We start from the raw sequence: 21,304 nt of genomic DNA on the forward strand, positions 1-21,304 counted from the left end.
TCCCCACAAACAAATTGGGATAAATGCTCACTATAAACAGGTTGTCTGGAAATGCTCAAAACCTTTACCCATTTCTTAGAATGAGATATGTTGGTTGTGAGGTATGCAAATATGCCTAAGATGAGGATACAGACTCATATATTGGCTGGCTGTTGCCTTAAGTAGGGTGGGGGGGTTGGAAGAGATTGGCTTTCCTATGGAAAGGGGTTTGGGAGCCTCTCTACTTGGTCAGGGGTTACAGGTGCTCCAAATACAGTTGATTGCCATCCCCCATCAGCTTTCCAAATAGAGCTTCTCTTGCCAACAAAGGGTTCAAGCTGGAGAACTTGTGCAGATGCTTCCACAACACTTTTTCCTGCAATGGCCAGTATGGATATTTATAGCCAATCTTTCTGTGCTAATTCAAAGGCTCCTTTAATATTTGAGGCAAGAGCTCATTAACTCTCAATAGAACCCCGGGGTAACATAATAAAAACAAGTGCTGGGGATGCAGCTGTATGGATAGGATACAATTGCAATATGGCATCAGCGGTGAAGCCAGTAAACAGGGACACAACAGAAATGCTAAAAACAATGACAGATGAATTGGCATAAGGTTATCAAAGTGTAAAGGTGTGTGTATAGGGTTCTATTTTTTAAAAAAATAAAGATATATGGACAGTTACTGGTAGGTTTACAAACAAACCAGGAAATAAAATTGCCTGCTCATATGTCTTTAACACCAACACAACAGGCAAAAAGCAGGATTTTTTTTCACAGTGTGGAGATAAACGGTCAGCTGCTGGTGTCAAGCTGTTAATCAGAGAGAGAGGAAGTAGCTTTTCTCCATTGTGCCTCTGTTCAGCTTCAGCTGATACACAAATGCCTCCCACCCACCTGCAGCTACTAACTGCAATCGCCAAGGCTATCAGATGGAGAGAAAACAGCCCATACTTGCTGAATTCAGGCACTGCACAATGGGAAGGAAAGTGAAGCCAGTCTTTGCCGTACCAGAAAAGGAGTGCGATTTCAAACCCCCATAAAGTCAATCCAGCTGGTATAAGAAACTCCAAAAAAAGAAGGGAGCTCTGCGTCTGTCAGCAGCATGGAACGTGTTGGAGCAACAACATGTAAGCAAATTAAATCTGCTACCGTTCTTGTTGATCAGGTTTAATCTTAATATTGTTGAGATGTATGTTGTAAGCTGCCTTGGATGTGTGTGAAGATGCAAAAAGCAATTGCAATAAGGCACAGTTGAGCATTTGGTTGAAATGTGGTGACCAGAGTTACTGCAGGAGACCCAAACTAACCTTCCTGCCCAATTTTATGGTTGGGTTGCTACTTGGTTGACTTTTTAAAAAGTAAATAAATGTCCAGGGTCTACCTTTAATGGCAGCTTCTGGTTGTTTTGAGCACTTGGGAATTGTTTCTTCCTCTACTAACATCAGTATGAGAACAGGGCTCAATTGTGCAATTAAAGGTGTACAAGCCTTTTCTCCTTTTTCCATCTGGCCACCCTAATCAGCACCTTCAGTTTCCAATTTGGGGGCAGGGCTTATGTCCCCCTCAGAGTAGCTTACAAAAAATTAAACTAGTGAATGGCTTGTTTTCCAGCACAGAGGCAAAGTGATTAGGAAAGTTTCAGCTGCTTAATTTATGCAAGTTGGGCTGCTGCTATTGGCATGGTGGAAAAATGCATTTGAAATGGAGTATTCCAATTAATTATTTTCCCACCTCTGTCAAAAGTAGCCCATTGGCAACCTGGGATACCCAAAAAGTATTCCAGTTCACTGGAAAATGCTACTGTTTGGAGGAATGAGTCTCGGAAGAACACAAAGAGTTCCACATAATGAAAACCAAGTCTATGATTTATAATGGTTAAATCCTCACATGCAAAAGGATCCCAGGCTCAGTTTCTGCCATCCCACAATATAGCTTTGGGATACTCACTGCCTTTTAGTGTCCTGAGCTACATGGGTCAATTATCTGACTCTGCAGATAACTATAGGGGATGCAAAACTCTTCTGTAAACCTTAAAAGCCAGTGACATTTTCTAGGAGCCAGCTGGCAGGGAGACAGACCCGTGTGCCAGTGAAAGGAGGGCGGTCATTTTTTTGTGCTGATATGTTTTGGTCTTCCCGCTTTGGGCATAGAAAATAATCTGGTGAGTGGAAGTAACTGGGCTAGGAAAGGCAGATAGTAAGAGGAGTCTGCAGCTAGGTCTCACAAACAGCAACAACTCTGAGGTAGATTAGGCCCAGAGATCGTGAGTGGCTCAAAGTCAAGCAGTGAACTTCCTGGCTGAGTAATGATTTAAATCCTTATTTCCCAGGTCCTAGTCCGACACTCATTAACGACTACGCAATGCCATACCCTCCAACATGCCTCAGATGAAAATGGGGACATTTATCACTCCCCACAACTAACCCTCTTCTGCCCCCCATTTTTGTCCCCTCAGACCATTTCCACCACACCAATGGGACACAGCACACACACCCTCCACTGTCCTGAAAAAAGCAATTAACCCTGATTTTAATTCTTTGGTAGATTTACAAAAAGAAACACCAAGAAATAAATTTTAGAAAGGTTTCAGATTAGATGCGGATGCACAAAGTGTGTGTGTGTGTGTGTGTGTGTGTGTGTGATTCCTTGCACTCTGCTCTGCTTCCCCTTCTCACCTAGGGTGGCCCTGCTCTCTGCCAGCACCTCAGGGCTGGTGTGTCATGCAAGGTTGGGCCTTGCCAACGACAGCATTTCCTCATTACCCTCCTCTCCAGCAGCCGCTACGAGTTGCTCAGGGAAAGAGGCCAGCAGTGGCAGCCATGTAGTGGCAACAGGATGCTCTCTCTCTGCCACCATTGCTCGGGAAAAGCGTTGGCTCATCCTCTTCCCCGAGCTTGGCAGGGAAAATAAGGACATTCTGGGATCTGATCAGAAGCCAGGATGGCTTTTTGCAATTCCAGATCTGTCCTTGGAAAATAGGGAAACTTGGAGGGTATGCAAGACCCACTGGCTCTTCAGACTTTGAACATCCAAAATTGTAAATACACCTGAAATGGGCAACTAGTTTAAGCATCACTGTAGCTGAACTCAGTTAACCACGCACCGTCTTCCCCTATGCCCTGCCAATTAATTTTCACATGCAGGTAGAAAATGTTACATCCCCGCTAGCAAATCTCGCCAGTGTGTTCCAGTGGTTAGAGTGCTAGACTAGGATCTGGGTGGTCCATAGCTGTCAACCTTCCCCTTTTTTTGTGGAAAATTCCCTTATTCCAGCACCGTTTCCCGCTGCTTCCCACTGCTACCCTGGATTGTTAGATATCCCGTAGACTGTCTCCGGGACAGGTGAGCTTGCTGATCCCTTGTTTTCGAGGCTGCTGATCCCTTCTTTTCAAATCTGAGAGTTGACAGCTATGGGGTGTTCTCGGCTCAAATCCCCTTAGCCAGGAAGCTCACTGGGTGACCTTGAGTCAGCCACAGTCTCTCTCTGCCTGACCTACCTCACAAGGGTAGTTCCAAGGTTCCCTGGGAAGGGGGGAATGAGTATTAAACCAAATTAAGGTTGTAATGCCTAGACGATTACAGCTCAGTGTACAGTACACATCCGATTTTTGGAACTAAAACTCACGGTATCCTTTATAGTTTAAACCTTGGGTTAGCTATCTTAATGCCTTTATCTACAGTGGCACAGACATATTAGTACTGTATGTTTCCTTCATATACAACACTAAAAGCAGCCCCCATGCTGCCTGCATATGAGTTAATGTTTTAGTTATATTCTAGGAAATGGGTGTGTGTGTGTTAAATTTTTTGAATTGTATATTGAATTGCTCTGGATGTGAACAACAGCAAAATTCAGACTGCGGAACTGCAAAAACACCCTCAGTCTACACAGGAAGAGGCGGCTTCATCTTGGAGAAAGTTGCCAGAGGGGCTGTGTGGAACTAGGCCCAATTACCTAATTAGCAGCTAATTAGGAGAAGAACACTAGCCAGAAATGAGAGCAAATCCGAAGGGATTGTGTGTGATGAAGTTAACCTTGCTTCACCCTTTTCTCTCTCACACACAAAAACACGTACTTGCTCTTAGTACAGAAATGAATAAAGATCTGGCCACAACAGAAGCAAACAGTAAAATATGTGGCTATAAAATTATAATAAAATATTATCTGGAAGATAATGGCAGTTAAGATTTAGGATTGCCATCCCAGTGCAATATATGTTTCTGAGCTTTTATCTTCTACCCATTATGCAGTTGTTGAAAGCTTGGGGCCTTTTCTCAAGGGGATGGGGAAATGTGGCAATACTTCTTACAGCCCAGTCCATACCTGTGTTCACTGAGAAATGAGTCCTATTGATTCCAATGTTGATTAACCTGCAGGTGTGCATGTTTAAGATTGGGCTTTAGCTGCAGATTACAGGGTGTCCTTTGGGACTGAATTTCATCCAACTTTATGTTCTCTCTCTTGTCTGCAATACCTTTCTGTACCTTTTAATAACTTTCTGGATGGGTTGTCATGTTATTCTGCCACTAAGGCAGAATAATGCCTCTCTGTGAGGAACTTCTAAAATAAAAAATATGAGGGTTAATTTGAGTTGTACCAGATGCAACTATTTCTATGTGTACCAGGGGGACTTGCATTTATTGATTATTCCTCTCCCAAACCAGGTTTGAAAATGAGGGTAGCAGTTTGTCCGCCTCCTCCCTGCCCCAAGTGGGTTGTGAAATCCCCCCCCCAAAAAAAAACCTCCTCAACGTATTAGATGTACATAGGCATGCCTAAGCAGCTCTTTGGGTGCCAGCCTATGAATCTTGTGACAGCAATAAAACCTGTTTGCTACAGCAGCAGGAGTCCATAATGGGTTGAGCAACAGCTGCCACCTAAACATGTTCTGTTCATTGCAGACTTAAGAAAAGCTGATCCAAGTCTGCCACCTATTGTCTCTTTCAAGCAAAAGCCTCATAAGCTTTTGAACAGAACAACCCCAGCTCTTTTTGTAACAAAAAAGAATGTAGCAGGTTTGTTTTAAAAATAAAGTAAAATGAAGACTGTGACAGGATGATTTTCTGAAACGTAATAATACATTTAAGAATAGCCAACCACTGGGCCTCTTATTTACAGGGCAATACTATTCATGTTTGCTAAGATGTAAAGGAAAACCTATAGGGCTTATTTCCCTGGAAAGTGTTATATAGAACTGCAGCTTTAGGCATCTAAATAAGGCACCTGCGTGCCTTGGTATCCAAACTGTGGACATGGATTATAAAACATCAAGCAGCCTCCCCAAAACAGCATCTAGACAAGACTAGGAGGGCTTCTATGGGGCAGGCATTTCATATACATTGAGAGAAGGGCCTCATACAGCCGTAGGCTTTGCCCAGCCAGCCCCAGGAAAGTTTGCTTAGGGCTGTGCTGCAGATGGTTAAATTTCAGCAGCAATGCAGCTTGTAACAGAACTGAGATCCACTTGGTATGCTGTCAGTGTGACAGGTGTCTTTATAGTTTGGGTTGCCACTTTTGCTCCTTGTGTTGCTGGACCAGTGGTATTAGCAAAATCGGGTGAGTAGTGTTTTGGGTAGGCAAGCGATCTGAAATCCTAATTTGCTGTCTAGAACAGTTAAAAAGTGGCCCACTTTTTACTCCTTGGGAGTAAATACCATTGCACTAGGTAGGATTTACTCATAAATAAGCAGGTTTAAACTTACATCGTGGAAATAGTAGGCCAGTAAAAGGATTAGTCAAAGCGATATCCTGCAAGGTTTTCACCTTTAGTCTACCCTTCCCCAACCTCGTGCCCTCCAGATTTTTGGGGCTACAAATTGAAGACTCCTAGGTCGGATGAGGCTGTTTCAGTCCGATGCGTCTCCAGTGCAACAAAATCCCAGTAGCAATATTACGCACGCCAAGTTTGCTCGCGCCTCAGGGTTGGGAAAGACAAGCGGCTCTAGGGCCTCCGAGGCCGCCGCCGCCGCCGCGACTTCTTCCTCCTCCTCCCCTTCCCCACCCCTTGGCTGGGCGGGCCGGCGGCTGCGCGGCCCGAGCCGGGCGGAGCTCCCTCGCGCCGAGGCGTCGTTGCCGCTTGGCCGGTCGCGGCGGCCTTGGCAGAGAGCGAGCTCCGCGCTGCCCGCCGGCCCCTTCTACACAGGCAGGTTTGCGCGTCGGGTTGGGCGAGGCGGCCGAGCGCCCTCTCCGGCTCCACCCGCCTCGCCCCCTTTCCCTGCTTCCTTCTCGGCTTTCCTGACGACCCTCGAGCGCCGCCTCCGCTGCCGCCTCCCTCTTCTGCATCTACCCGGCCGGTTCCTATAGCGGTGGCCCGGGGTTCTCCCTCCCTCTGGTGCCCAAGCTGGCCGCCGCTTTTTCCAGCCCTCCTCGCGCTCTCCTCCTCCTCACGTGCATCACCCGTTCTTGTCAGCTCCCCGGTCCCACGTGCCATTTCTGGGCCGCTGCCTTCTTACCTGCTTCCCTCAACCCACCATCGTCTATATTTTTTTTCCAGCACTCCTTCATCTCCTGTAGCGTATTGACGCCCCTTACTTCCTATACTCGCAGCGTTCATTCATTCGTTTGTTTATTATATTTCCATACCAACATTTCCTTCAAGGTGGGGGACGTGGTTCTCCCCCCCCCCATCCGCACCCAGTTTTATCTTCACAACAACTCAGTGAGGTAGGTTAGGCTGAGAGGAAAGCAGCCACTGGTCCAAGGTCACTCATGGCGAGCTTCATGGCTGAGTAGGGATTCGAAGCCAGGCCTTTCAGGTCTTAGTCCAAGGCTTGCAAAATATTCTTACATTGCAGGCGGTGGGGCTAGATGACCCTTATGGTCCCTTCCAGCTCTACAATTCTGTGATCCTATGATTCAGACTGTTTTGCTGCACTATCAGGCATTTGACCCGCCTAGCTCATATTATGAGTGGCAGGGACCAGGGTTTCAGACGTGGGTTTCTCCCTGCAGTACCTGGAGATGCTTAGGGACTGAACCAGGGATTTTCTGCTTGCAAAGCAAACGTTCTGCCACTGAGCCACAGGCCACACTTTCAAACCTAAACGTCTTCTCTTGCAAATATATTACCTGTTATTGCACCGCTGCCTTCATTTGCTGCTTCCCAAGTGTTTACAAACCCATCTTCTCTCACTCCACCTCATCCTCCAAGAAGCATCCCAGTTCCTCCATTCCTCACTTTTCTGTCCTGTAGCCAGAGATTCAAAAGCATCTAGTATCTCCTTGTACTTAATTTCATGATAATTTTTTTACATATCAACCTTTTGTAGGTGGATATTGGCTGAAACGTTTCTCTTCTGAGGAAATAAGTAAGGAAGGTTTTAAGATGCTAGTGAGCTTTTTTGCAGTGTGGAGGAATGGCCACTTTGCATTAGATTTTTAATAAGCTTTGCCTCAGATTTGTTGAAAACAGACATTTAAACTTGTTAACTGTTCACGTTGGCAAATTCAATAAGTAAGCTCCATGCACACAATGCACTAGACCCTTTGCCTATAAACGATTACACCATTATGAAATTGTAAACTTACTTAAGTTGCCAGGGGACTGTACTCCCCCCCCCCAACACACACACACACACACACACACACACACACACGCTCCAGGCTGACATAACACTCATGTTTTGCAGCTGCCTGGATGTGACAGCTCTGTGCAGCTGCAATCCTAACCCCACTTACTTGAGAGTAAGCCCGATTGAATTCCATAGCACTTACGTCCGAATAGATATGGTTAGGATTGCATTCTGGCACATTTATGATGCATTACTCTAGAACCCAAAAACTTCTAATAAAATGAATAGCCTTTTAAGGTGACAAAAACCTCTTTGTTTTTGCTGCAACAGATCACTTTTGGATATAGCTGCTGTTCAGGAAGTTTCTAGCTTCAAATTATGTATTTATAAACACACAAAAGTATTTTTATAATGCCATAACATAAAATATTAGTAAAAAAAATAGTATTTTATTAGCTGCATTCCATAGAATTGTACCAAGGTGATGTATAGTAAAAGCAGTGGAAAACACAGCAGCACATACATTTAAAACAAAATTAAAACCATAGATTGTATTAAAATTCAAGGCGATGTATAAGATTAAAACAAAATGCAATTTAAAACAGGGCAGATAATCATTAAAGTGACTGGCTGGTAAAATAATTAAACAGCTACAAAGGACTGTTGCCAGGAAAAAGTCTTCAAGAGGCACCTGAAAATCTATTTCTAAGTATGTTTATAATATGTAAAATATTCCTGCATTGCATTGCAGTGGTCATGGAGGGGAGCTTGGACCATGAAAGGAAGCCTGAAAACTGGGGAAGAGTCCACACTGCACTGTTGAAGCTCTGAAAAAGGAACACTGCACTTTTCATTGTTTTGTAGTCATAATAATACTTTATTTTTTTGCAAGCCATCATGATTAATGATCTGTTTTCCCCCACAGACTGAAACATGGCTGAAGATCCTCAGAGAAATTTCCGATCGGTGTATTATGAAAAAGTAGGATTTCGTGGTGTTGAAGAAAAGAAATCACTGGAAATTCTTCTGAAAGATGATCGGCTTGGTATGCTTGGTAGAAGACCATTTTATATCACACATTCTGTTAGAGCTCACTTAATTGCAAGCCTGTGCATGTTTACTTGAAGGAAAAGCCCGTTTGACCCAGTGAGGCTTGCTTCTCATTTAAAGGCAAACTTGTCAAGTTTGCACTTTCCAAAACAATATGTGAATTGAAACACATTGCACTTGTCAAAATTTGCAGTGCGGTTCTCTAGCTAAGCTGTGTGTACAAAAATGCATCTTAGAGAAGATTCCATGCAAAACTGCATATTTACAAACTGCATGTATAATGTTTTTTCATTAGGAGAAATTTGCACCAAAATGTTGAATTTTCATAGGGATATTTTTAATAATAAAAAAAATCACAAATTGCATCAGAAATGTGAATTCAGGATTGGAACAATGACAAATTGAGGGAATTGACAGATTTGTCTATCCCATTGCCTCAGTAATTTTTGCTTTTCCCCCAGATTGGCTTACACTCAGCCTCAGTCTGTATATTCTACCCAGAAGGGCATGGAAACATTTCTCATTTTCCTCTAAGGCAGAATATTTTGTGTGAATTGAAGATTATGTGATGTCTTTTTGGGGAATGGAATAGATACACACACACTTGTGTGTGAATGAATGTTTGTTAGTTCACACAAAACATTCTGTTCTCTCACAACATGTGGAGCGTAACCTAAGACTTAATGTGAATGATCTCTCCTCTGTTTCCAGCTTTCCCTGAGATAACTGTATGGAAAAGGATTCTGGACCTATCTGCACTATACGTTTAGAGCAGTATACTTCCACTTTAAACAGTCCTGACTCCTCCCAAAGAATTCTAGAAACTACAGTAGTTAGTTTGCCTTACTCTTTGTGCTTACTCTTTATAATTATGTGCATGTGTATAAATACACACACACACACACACATCTAACATCTTTTTGTAGGGAGTGCCCTTGGCCCTTTTTGAAGGAAGCCAGATGTATTTGATTTTTAATACTTTTGATAAGCTATTTTTTTAATTTTGAATTGTTATAATTTGTATTGTTTGTATTCGATTTTGTGTGCTTATTCTTTGTTACTCGCGTTTATTTTTTAAAAAACTGAAAGACGCTATCTAAATAGTAGTATAACACAACAATACCCGGAGTTCCCAGGGAAAAAGGAATTAAGCATTAAACTGTTCTGGGGATTGTCATTCTGTGAGGGGAATATGGGTCGCCTAACAATTCTCAACAGCTTTACCAAACTACAGTTCCCAGGATTCTTTGGGTGAAGCCATGACTTGTATGGTAGTACAGTGGTGCCTCGCAAGACGAAATTAATTCGTTCCGCAAGTCTTTTCGTCTTGCGAGTTTTTCGTCTTGCGAAGCATGGTTTCCCATAGGAATGCATTAAAAATCAATTAATGTGTTCCTATGGAAACCGAACCGCCTTCAGACCAGGTCTGGGGACAGTCTGTCCCCCGACCTCTTCTGAAGGCTGGCGGGGGCGAAAGTCTTTGCTTCCCCCCCGCCTGCCTTCCCGGGACAGTCCCGGGGGCTTTTAAAATGCTGGCGGGCGGCAGCGAAGCCTTCGCTGCCGCCCGCCAGCATTTTAAAATGGCCCCGGAACAGCGGAGGAATTCTCAGCTGTCCCGGGGCGATTTAAAAGCCCCCGGGAAGGCAGGCAGGGGGACAAAGACTTTTGCCCCCCGCCCGCCTTGGGAAGAGGTCCCTCTTCCCAAGGCGGGCGGGGGGCAAAAGTCTTTGCTCCCCCCTGCCTGCCTTTCCGGGAGAGCGGGAAGGCAGCGCTCCCCCCCGCCTGCCTTCAAAAGCCGTCCGGGGGCTTTTAAATCGCCCCGGACAGTCCCGGGGCGATTTAAAAGCCCCCGGTTAGGCAGGCAGGGGGGGCAAAGACTTTTGCCCCCCGCCCGCCTTGGGAAGAGGTCCCTCTTCCCAAGGCGGGCGGGGGGCAAAAGTCTTTGTTTCCCCCGCCTGCCTTCAAAAGCCGTCCGGGATAGCGGGAAGCGCTTCCCTGCTATCCCGGACCGCTTTTAAAATGCTGGCGGTGGGGAGCAAAGCCTTTCGCCCCCGCCGGCCTTCCTGGACCTCTTCTGAAGTCCGGAGGGGGGGAAAAGGCTTTGCTCCCCACCGCCAGCATTTAAAAAAAGGTCCCCGAGATTTCCCTATGGGCTTTCGTCTTGCGATGCAAGCCCATAGGGAAAATCGTCTAGCGAAGCGTCGCAAAAACCGAAAAACCCTTTCGTCTTGCGGGTTTTTCGTCTTGCGAGGCATTCGTCTTGCGGGGCACCACTGTACAGTAGGAGTGGGCAACTTCCAACTGCTCTGAGACTCCAGCTCCCATTTGTCCAAGCCAATATGACCAATGGTCAGAGATTATAGGAGTTGTAGTCCAGTCGCAGATTTCACATGTCTGGGGGATACTTCTTTGTTTAAAAAACAGGTACTGTACTAGTTATTAGTTCTGTTGGGTTACTGAAGTTGAGAATGCATATATGTATATGTATGTGTGTGTGTGTGTATAAACAGTATATGTGTGTATTTATGTGCAGGTGTATAAATACACACACACACACACACACACACACATACACTAAAGATGGCTTCATTTTAAAAGCAACTAATTTTGTGTTTGTTCAATTATCATTTATTTATTACACTTCACCGGTACAGTGGTTCCTTGGTTCTCAAACTTAGTCCATTCAACTCCTGAAATGGTTCAAAAACGGAGGCGCAGCTTCTGATTTGCTGCAGGAGCTTCCTGTACTCAAGTGGAAGCTGCGTCGGATGTCTGGCTTCCACAAAATGTTTGCAAACAGGAACGCTTACTTCTGGGTTTGCAGCATTCAGGAGTCGATTTGTTCGGGAGCCAAGCCATTCAAGGTACCACTGTATTTCAAAAAGGCACCCATTTTGTGGTTTCAAATTTAATTACTTTTGATTGACAGCAGCTGATGAGTCAACCAAAAACTCCTACAAACTATTTTACCCTTTACCATAAATCTTTTGAATATAGGTTTTTATTTTGCAAAAGGACTAAAAGTGGAAAAAGCACGTGTTTTAAATTGGGTTTGTTAATCTTGAAAAGCCCGAATGATTCTTTGATGCCTCCTAGAAGCATGATTGGTGCTGTACACTTACAGATGTGTCCTGGTTGGCGTCAGTTATGAAGAGATGCTTCATAACTCCGTTCGAGTTCTAAAATGGTGTTTGTTCTTAAAACCCCCTTCACAGATATTGAGAAGCTCTGCACATTCAGTCAGAGGTTTCCTCTCCCATCCATGTATCGGATCCTTGTGTGGAAGGTGCTTCTAGGTAAGATGATATGGGGAAAGCAGATTTTTCATTAGCAACATAAGGGCAGCTTTGGACATATGCTTAGTGTAATGGTAATGAAAGCCAATCCATGCTTTGAATGCTCCATTGAAGAAGCCTTTGCATGACATCGGGGACAGGACTAGTTAATGCTCGCGTATTTGTTAAGTTCTTGAGCATTCCTTGTATCCATGGCTTATAGTACTTAGTTGATCAGAGAAAAACAACAACTGCTGTCAGAAGATCTAACCTTCCACCGCAACGTGCAAGTACATGCAAACCTAGTTCTCCTTTCTCTCTCTTCTTTTTCCAGGAATTCTTCCTCCTCACCATGAATCTCACGGGTTTGTGATGCGATGCCGAAAGGAGCAGTATAAGGACGTGCATCATGCGCTCCGAGTAATTCGCTTTATCAAGGATTCTACCCCACAGGTTGAAGTTTTCCTCCGAATATACCAGCTGGAGTCGGGAAAGCTTCCTCGGAATCCATCTCTCTCTTCGGTCAGTCGTGCTGAAATTTGCCCTCGACAATACTCCTTTGTATGAAGGCCCAAATCTTTTCCATCTGAAATTCTGCTAGAGTGAAGAAACTGTATAGTGGCCACATGAACTGCAGTATCTTGAGAGGTCAAATTCAGGCTTAACCAGAGATACTGTAAACAGGGCTTAGGGAAAGCACGTTCTGGTACCATCCAGGGCAGGCACCCCCAAACTCGGCCCTCCAGATGTTTTGGGACTACGATTCCCATCATCCCTGACCACTGGTCCTGTTAGCTAGGGATGATGGGAGTTGTAGTCCAAAAACATCTGGAGGACCGAGTTTGGGGGTGCCTGATCTAGGGCATGTCACAGAATGAATTTCCCTTGTAGTTAGTGGCAGACATCCAAGCTGGAAGTTAGCAGCCACAGTAGGATTGGGTTGCTGAGAAAATATCCCTCAGTATGGTTACCTTGAATGGGAAGCAAATCCCTGTCATATAAACTCTCTGGAGAAGGTATAATTAGCCCTCTTTAACACTTGGATGAGGAACCTATAGCTCACCAGATTTTGTTGTTGGACTAACTCTCATAAACCTCAGCCAGGATTTTCAATGGTCATGGATGATGGGAGTTGTAGTCCAGAAATATATTGGTGTGCTGCAACTTTGTCCTCCCTGTTTTAGCACATAACAGAACATGGTGGCACCTTATAACAGAGGAGCAAAATTATTATATGTTGTCAAATAACAAAGTTGACTGGAACATGCTGTTCCGTGAATGTGTTGCCTCTTGATAATCCCATGCCGTGGCTGCTTTGCGTTCCAGGAAGCTGAGGACGAGGTATTCCTTGCCATTGCTAAAGCTATGGAAGAAATGGTAGAAGATCACATTGATTGTTATTGGCTCATCAGTAGCTTTGTGAACCAGTTGAACAATAAGTACAAGGATTCAATACCACAGCTGGTAAGAATATTATATGCATACATATCTACATATCTGCATTCATCTATTCACACAGGAACAGTATAGTGAGATTACAGTATAGAAGTTGTACATCTTCTATGTTGTTGCTGTTTCTGACAAGCTCTTGCACAAATACCCTGTGTGGACTTGGAAACTGAATTATGCTCTGGATTCTTTTTTTGGAGGGGACGAGGGAAATGCAGTGCAAGTTTCTAGAACAGCAGTGCAGTGACTAGTGGGTAGCTCAGGGCTGACTAATCTGTAGCCCTAGAGATGTAGCTAGGCTGCCATCTCCCAGCCAATGTGGTCAACAGACTTCTAATAAATATCACAGGGATTGGAATGCTGATGACAAAGAATGCAGTCAAGGTTTTGGCATATATTCAGTTGTGTGTACAGTGGTACCTCCGGTTACAAACGGGATCCGTTCCTGAGGTCCGGCCGTATCCTGAAAATTCTGTAACCAGAGGACCCCCTCTGTACACGCACGCGGCGCTGCAGAACGCTTCTGCACTTGCACAAGCGGCAAACCCACTTCTGAAATTTTATTATTCCAAAAATGAAACCTTCATCTGATTGTAAATATTAAGATTATACCAGCAAGAATGAGTCTTTCTGTAAAAAAAAGATTTAAATGTAGTCTTACTGACTAGTGATTTAAATTGTGATTTAAATCAAATTGATTTAAATCAAATCCACCCTGCCTAAGAGTCTTAGGCTGCTACCCTTTGACAGGGAAGGGGTTCAGCTTTGTTCTTGCACTGAATGAATGAGGCCAGTCCCTTGTTTCTCAGCAGCAATGATGCAAATGACTGCAGAACTGCCTTCATTCCTTTCTTTTCCCATTCAAACCGGATGCCAGGCTCCATGCTTTAATAGAAAGAGAAGTTTATAGAAATAATTTTTCAATATCTATAAATAAGATTTGATAGGAAAACACTTTGGCTTGAACTTTCCTTAGGTGATGATGATTAAAATAAACTTTCTATATGCCCTTCATCCGAAGATCAGAGTGCTGTTTACAGTATAAAAACACAAAAAATACACATAGCACAATAACAAACAAAAACAATACTGCCCACAGTTTAAAAGGCCATAGATGGTTCAAATAGCCAAAGACCTGGGAGAAGAGGAATGTTTTTGCCTGGCACTTAAAGATATGTAATGAAGGCGCCAGGTGAACCTCCCCAGGGAGAGCATTCCACAGGTGGGGTAGCCACCACAGAAAAGGCCCATCCTACTGTTGTCTCCCTCTGGACCTCCTGGGATGTCCACTCCCATCACTTTTGAAGACACTTGGAAATAGGGGCATGTGTCAATTTCTTTCAACTAATGAAGAATAAGTGATTTTTTTCAGATATATATAAAAAGTGGTCCCAGGCCCTAAGGAAGTTAGATTGGCTTCAACCAGAGCCAGGGCCTTTTCAACTGTGGCTCCGGCCTGGTGGAACGCTCTGCCTCATGAGACCAGGGCCCTGCAGGATCTGATTTCTTTCCGCAGGGCCTGTAAGACAGAGTTGTTCCGCCTGGCCTTTGGCTTGGAGCCAATTTGATTCCCTCCCTCTCTTTCTTTTTTCTTTTCCTTCTCCTCCTGCGATGAGGCTACATTTTAATATTTTAATGTTCCATTATTTTAATGTTGTATTTTATTTTTGTTTTTAAGTTGTAATCATTCATCTTGTTTTTATTATTGCTTGTAAGCCGCTCTGAGCCCGGCCTTGGCTGGGGAGGGCGGGGTATTAATAAAAAAATTATTATTATCTATCTATCTATCTATCTATCTATCTATATCTATCTATCTATCTATCTATCTATATGCTGCAGTTTAAGGAGAAGGGAACAGGAGGCAGATTTACATAAAATATGACATAGAGAGCCAGTTTTTTCTCACTGGTGCCAGTCCTCTCTGAATTTCTTTAAATTATTAATAAAATCATATTTATAGTAAAATATTCAGATATAATTGAAGACGAACAAATGAAAATAAACAAGCAGATGTTTAATTAATTGCTAACCTTGTCCAAAAGGTGTCCAGAGAGAACTGTTTACCGAAGTGAAGAAAACTGTGTGTGTGTGTGTGTGTGTGTGTCAGTGTCATTCAAAATAATAGAGTATTTCTGGATGGGAAGTTACTGTGGAACCAGTGCTGCTTATGAACCCCAGTTTTTTGTTTCGGTGTCCACACATTGCTGTGGTCAAAATGAAAGCCCATAATTTTTTCCCTTTTCATTTAATCTGGACTTCCTCTTATTTGTGAAAGGGTTGTGCTTATAATGTCACACATATATAATGTCAACATTGCCATGTCTGAACTCTATAGTTTTGGGAATGTGGGCTAATGTCTATCATGCATGTAAAATGCTGAAAAGCCACCCAATAAGGTTGAAGAGCAGGTAAAAACTCCCTGATGATGACAGTTTCCTAGTATGTGCTGTTTCCTTCCCCATCTGTCTCCTTTTTTACTAAATTAAGAATTGCTGTATTGTTACGAAGTCTCAAATTATTCAGTATATACTCTTTTTGGAGCCTCACAATCAATAAATATGGAAATGTTTAGTGAGCCTTACATTTTGGATCTGACCTTTGAAGAACATTATCTGACATGACATTTTTCACAGTGTGTCATGCTGAATCTTTTTCCCCCTTCTTTTTTTAAGGTGCCTTGCTGCTTGTGGTTTCTTGCTATAAATCCCTATGATAGTGAGATTTATTTATGGACATTGATATACTTTATCACTTCTCTTGACATTTATTCTGCAGCCAAAACTTTTGGAACAGTACCTGAGCCTTGAAGACAGCGGACTCTTAACGCATCTCAAGTTGTGTTCAGCAATGGACCATCTTCCTTACAATCTTTGGTTTAGAAAGTGTTTTGCAGGTTGTCTACCTGAATCCAGCTTACAAAGGTAAGCATCTTTCCTCTCCCGCCCATCTTGCATCAATCAGATCACTGTAGCATCCTTGAAAATAATCTGTTGTCCATCTTTAGCCTACAACCCACAATACCACAAACTCCTGAGTAGTGTTCCCTCTCCCCTGACCGATGCTGTAGAGTACTTTTATAAATGGAGCATGTTAGCTGCAAGATACCTATAACCTCACCTCCAAACTCAGGAATGTTGCATGAATATGTTTTGACAAGTCAGGACTTTTTGACATTCTAAAACCTGACAGTTAAGGTTATATAGGGAGTGATGCAAACTTTGGCATTTTGTGTTCCCTGCATCTTGCACCAAAGGGTGGAAGTGTGAGTTGTCATTTGCTGCTAAATGTCTCGGTCCTGCCATGACTGAGATACTATTTTGGTCAGGAAAGGAAAAAAACAACACTTCAGTACTAAATATAAATTATAGCTATAAAATTGTAGGCATGCAGTTTTTATGACTCTGTCTTTTCTAGGGTTTGGGACAAAGTTATTAGCGGCTCCTGCAAAATTCTGGTCTTCGTTGCTGTTGAGATTTTATTAACCTTTAAAATGAAGTTGATGGCCTTGAATAGCGCAGGAAAGATTCAACAGTTTTTGGAAAATGTAAGTACTCTTCCACGCACTAATATACTGCCCCCCCAGGAACTTCCCCCCCCCAAATAAAGGATTTGTTTTGTGTATCAGATTTTTGGGGGAGAGAGGTGGTTGCGAGAGAAATCAACTGAGATTTTGCCCAGTGTTCAAGAGCTGCAATTAAAAGTTTGCAAAATTTTAAAAGGCACAGTTCAGACATGGCATCAAACCATGATCCATGCTAATCATAGTTTGGTTTGAGCTTCCAAATGTAAGACTTTAACAATGGTTTCTGAATTCAGACATAACAAACCAAATTTAGCACAAAACACAGCCTGCGTGGCAGCTTCAGTACAGTGGTACCTCGCAAGACGAATGCCTCGCAAGACGAAAAACGCGCAAGACAAAAGAGTTTACTGTTTTTTGAGTCGTTCCGCAAGACGAATTTCCCTATGGGCTTGCTTCGCAAGACGAAACGTCTTGCGAGTTTGTTTCCTTTTTCTTAAAGCCGCTAAGCCGTTAATAGCCGCTAAGCCGTTAATAGCCGCTAAGCCGTTAATAGCCGCTAAGCCGCTAATAGCCGCTAAGCCGCTAATAGCCATGCTTCGCAAGACGAAAAAACCGCAAGACGAAGAGACTCGCGGAACGGATTAATTTAGTCTTGCGAGGCACCACTGTATCCATGTTTTGTAAAGTGATCTAGGTTCAGATATAAAAACAGACCATGGTTTGTCTTGATGTCTGAGGGGAAAGGAGAGGATTGTCTCAGTGGCTGAGCCGGGCTCTGGAACTCATTCTTACCTGAACAGCACCTCCCACTACACTCCCCTCCCATGGATTTGCATAAGATGGGCCAAAACATTCCTTTTTATAGGAGCACTTTTGAGCCATAAATAGTCACTGCCTTTCCGAGTAGCTTTGGTTAAGTTATGTTTAGCAGCAGTTTTGTGGGTTTCTCTCCTTTCTCTCTCTGCTGTTTTAATGCCTTACAGCTGCTTTCTTTTATTTATTTGTTGTTAATTTTATTTAAGAAACCATTTAAGATGTTATTTTAAATTCTGTTGCTAGCCACTTTAGGCTTATTGAGAAAAGACGGGCTATAAATGTTTTAAATAAATAGAACTCGTTGGCTACATTTAAGCAGGTTGCAGGATTAACTTGACCTTGCGACTCCCCCCCAAACCCACCACGTGGTCAAACAAGTTCACAGACCACAATGCTGCATCAAGCCAGTTTATCTTTTTGTATTGGCATGAGTGGCCATTCCATGCACACGCATTCCTATTTTCATCAGTGTTGGGGGGAAAGAGAATATCCTTGATGCAGGAACGGAAAGGAAAATAAAGAGTGGAATTGTTTGATGTGGATGACCCAGTCTGGATTTCCAGGTGTGCTCTGATGCACGCTTGGACCTTTTTTTTTGCAAGGAAAGTTCTCCTTTCACTTTACTAATAGGGGACAATTCCTCCCCACACCAAACTGTTTGCATGAAGGGAGCTACTTGTTACTTGAAACTAAACAAGCAAAAGAGTGTGCTCTGTGTGCGTGGTTAGCAATTGGCGTGAATGGATATGGCAGGAGTTTGGAAGAGCAATCCTATAGTGACTGGTCTTTAGCTGCCTTTAGGTTTGCTGCCTGAGATATTGAAGTACTGGAATACCTCAAACTGAATATCTCTTTTTATCTTTTGTAGATACCTCAAGATAACACGGATGCAATAGTGAGCAAAGCGATTGAGCTGTGGCACAAACATTGTGGGACCCCTGCACATTCAGTCTGAGACCATGCTGCCCACCGGTACACTTTTATTTCATTTGCCTTCTCTTTGTCCTTCCTTCCTCAACAAAACCTACTTAAAATTATTTTAACAAAGGAGATGGGGGAGCAATAAAATTGCTACCACCGTATCTGATGGAAGTGTATAATTATATCTAGAAAGGGTGGTTTTAAGTCATCTGAAGTCTGCAACACCTTGCCTGCAAGTAGAGTCTCATTTATATCAGTTGAGTTGGATTTGTTTCCAAGTAACCTTGTTTATGGGGTGTGCAAAACAGGAGCCATAATGAAGGACTTTTTTCTTTTTTACTCTCTGGAATAGATTCCTGCCTGGTTTTCTCTCACTCATTCCTCATGGCACTAATTTGGCTTTAATTCAAGAAATCTGGTTAAACTGAGATGTTCTCCTGAACAGGAGCTGCCTCTTAAAACCCTGTTGCAGATTTTCAGATCTTTGCAAGGTCCTCCCATAGGGTTAGGAAACTGGCCGCACAGGCCTTGCCTCCAGGGCTACCTCCCGAGGTTCCTAGCATACGGATCCTCTTTCCCCACTGCACTGGAATGAACAGAAAGCAGCTTTGGCAGAGCTTCCCGCCTTTTACCTTTGCAGTCCAAGAGTGGGAAATAGGAGGAGGCAACTCAAGGTACATAACAGAGTCATTCTGTTGGTTGATTATTGGGGCAGAAGGGATTAGAGCTCTTTGCATGTGCCTTGTTCACATTTAGGGGTGTCAGGTCCTTTTGGTCCTTGGGATATGTTTAGTTCAAAATTTGATCCCTGATTTGTTTGTTTGTTTGTAGAAATCGTGTTCAGTGGTAGCTCCTGGCTGGAACTAGAGAGTCCAAAATACATAATTTTTAAACTAGGTGCTGGTGATGACTACTGTGTAGGCTTCTGAATTATCCTTATTTTCTTGACATGGGCTCTTTTTTTGAGCCTGAACTCACCGGAACTCTGTTCCGGAACCTCTCAGGTGGGCGCTATTGCCATTATAAGAGAACAAGGGAGGCATTCATGGTGAGCTCCGGCACCTCTTTTTCTAGAAAAACAGCACTGCTCTTGAGCCGTTTTGATCTGGTTTTTAGTTTTGGGATTAACAGACCTGTGGCGGGGGGCACTCTGTGAGTTAGATGATGTGGGGGCATCCCTGTCAGTTCTGCCGGCCCTCTGAACAGCTTGATACTGTGAACTTAAAAGATTATCTCAATTGGATCAGGCTGGAGACCTATCCAGTCCAGCATTCTTTTTGCCCTGGTGGTCCACCAGATGGCTGTGAGAAGCCTGCAAGCAGGATATGATGGCAACTTCTCCTTCCTGCTGCTGTTCCCCAGGACCAAGAGGTGTAGTGGCTCTGAACCTGAAGACAGTATATAGCTATTTGGACTCGTAGCCATTGGTACCCATGAATTAGCCTGATTTTAAAGTCAATCCAATCTAGTGGCCATCATTTCCACAACGTGGGAGCAAATTCCATCGTTCAACTATGTACTGTGTGGTGAAGTACCTCTTCTTTGCTTGTGCTGAATTGCCCAGCCTTCAGCTTCATTGGACTACAGGTTCTGGTATTATGAAGCAGGAGCAAAGCCTTTTCTCCATTCACTTTCTACACCTCAATCATGACCCTGGTTTATTGCCATGTTTCTAAACTTGAGTCTCCTCAGAGGACACAACTTTTCATTTTGGCAGTGTTGCTCCAAATCCCATGATCACTTTGGTTTTCTACTCCCTTTTCAGATCCACCCAGCATGTGAAACCATCACCAGCCAACCTGGGAGATCCCTCCAATCCTGGTAGGCAGTTAAGCACTGACAATAAAATACTCATTCTCACAGGCTTGGTACGTGATGTCCTTTTAACTAAAATAAAATGCCAGGTTCCTTTGCCTTTCAAAAGGTCCCTCTGTGCTGCTCTTCCTTGCATCATGGTTTGCTTTTCATTTTAAATTGTTTAAAAATTTAGTTGCCTTGCCTAGTGATGTGGAAAGTTGTGACTTAAGTAGAGGAATGTTCACTCAACAGCTCCTTTATTCTCTTCGCTTCCTTTGCCCACTCTGTTCTCTTACCTTACGCAGCAAGGAGAAGTGTTCCCCCTATGGCTGAGTCTTTTGCTCCCTGTGTGCCTTGACAGTGTTTGAGCTACAGCTCCTATCTGGCACAAGAGTTGAAATCCAAAACTTACGCAGGGCAGCAGCTTGGGGAAGGGTGCCCTAGATAACCAGCCTCATGTTTCCTGTACCCTTTGTGTTTGGAAAGAGTCTTTTCCACCATCCCACCCACTTGTCAACTTTAATGGTGTCCCAGTCCTCTGTGCTTACCTCCATATTGATGTTCCTCAGAATGTTAGTACTTTCATACAATAGTAGTGTTATATAACCCATTATTACTCCTAACTGGTTAACCAGCTGAAGCATGCAGGGTAGCAACTGTGCCCATTTTAGACGATGCTAGCAGAATATTGACACCCTCCCCCCCCCCATTTCAGCCTTCTGCTTTATTAATTTGGGAAGCTGTCAGTCTTGCAGAATGCTCAGCTCTCCCAATCCGTGTGCTTCGACCGCAGATTACTTTAATATGGCAGAGAATGTGGTCAGTACAGTGGTACCTCGGGTTACGTACGCTTCAGGTTACAGACTCTGCTAACCCAGAAATAGTACCTCGGGTTAAGAACTTTGCTTCAGGATGAGAACAGAAATTGGGCTCCATTTCAGGTTAAGTACGGACCTCCGGAACGAATTAAGTACTTAAC

At 43.5% G+C, this 21,304-nt stretch overlaps 1 protein-coding gene across 4 annotated transcripts in view; it reads left to right on the forward strand.

The window, feature by feature from the left end:
* The first annotated feature begins 6,621 nt into the window (after positions 1-6,621).
* Positions 6,622-21,304, forward strand: part of LOC309373793 (TBC1 domain family member 7-like) — a 40,260-nt gene continuing 25,577 nt past the window's right edge. For 3 of the 4 annotated variants that reach the window (XR_014170169.1, XR_014170170.1, XR_014170171.1), the window contains exons 1-9: positions 6,622-6,646; positions 8,420-8,539; positions 11,760-11,840; positions 12,154-12,341; positions 13,146-13,283; positions 16,044-16,189; positions 16,683-16,812; positions 18,476-18,579; positions 20,294-20,349. Coding sequence is in view for 1 of the 4 variants with exons in the window: in XM_081918328.1 (XP_081774454.1) it covers positions 8,428-8,539; positions 11,760-11,840; positions 12,154-12,341; positions 13,146-13,283; positions 16,044-16,189; positions 16,683-16,812; positions 18,476-18,562 (882 nt within the window). In the remaining 3 variants the exon portion in view is untranslated. Of the gene's footprint in view, positions 6,647-8,419; positions 8,540-11,759; positions 11,841-12,153; positions 12,342-13,145; positions 13,284-16,043; positions 16,190-16,682; positions 16,813-18,475; positions 18,580-20,293; positions 20,389-21,304 lie in introns of those variants that run through there. The other variant, XM_081918328.1, reaches the window with a different exon arrangement.

The sequence above is a fragment of the Podarcis melisellensis genome (genome assembly GCF_964234715.1).
Source record: "Podarcis melisellensis genome assembly, chromosome: 7".
Lineage (NCBI taxonomy): Eukaryota > Metazoa > Chordata > Lepidosauria > Squamata > Lacertidae > Podarcis > Podarcis melisellensis.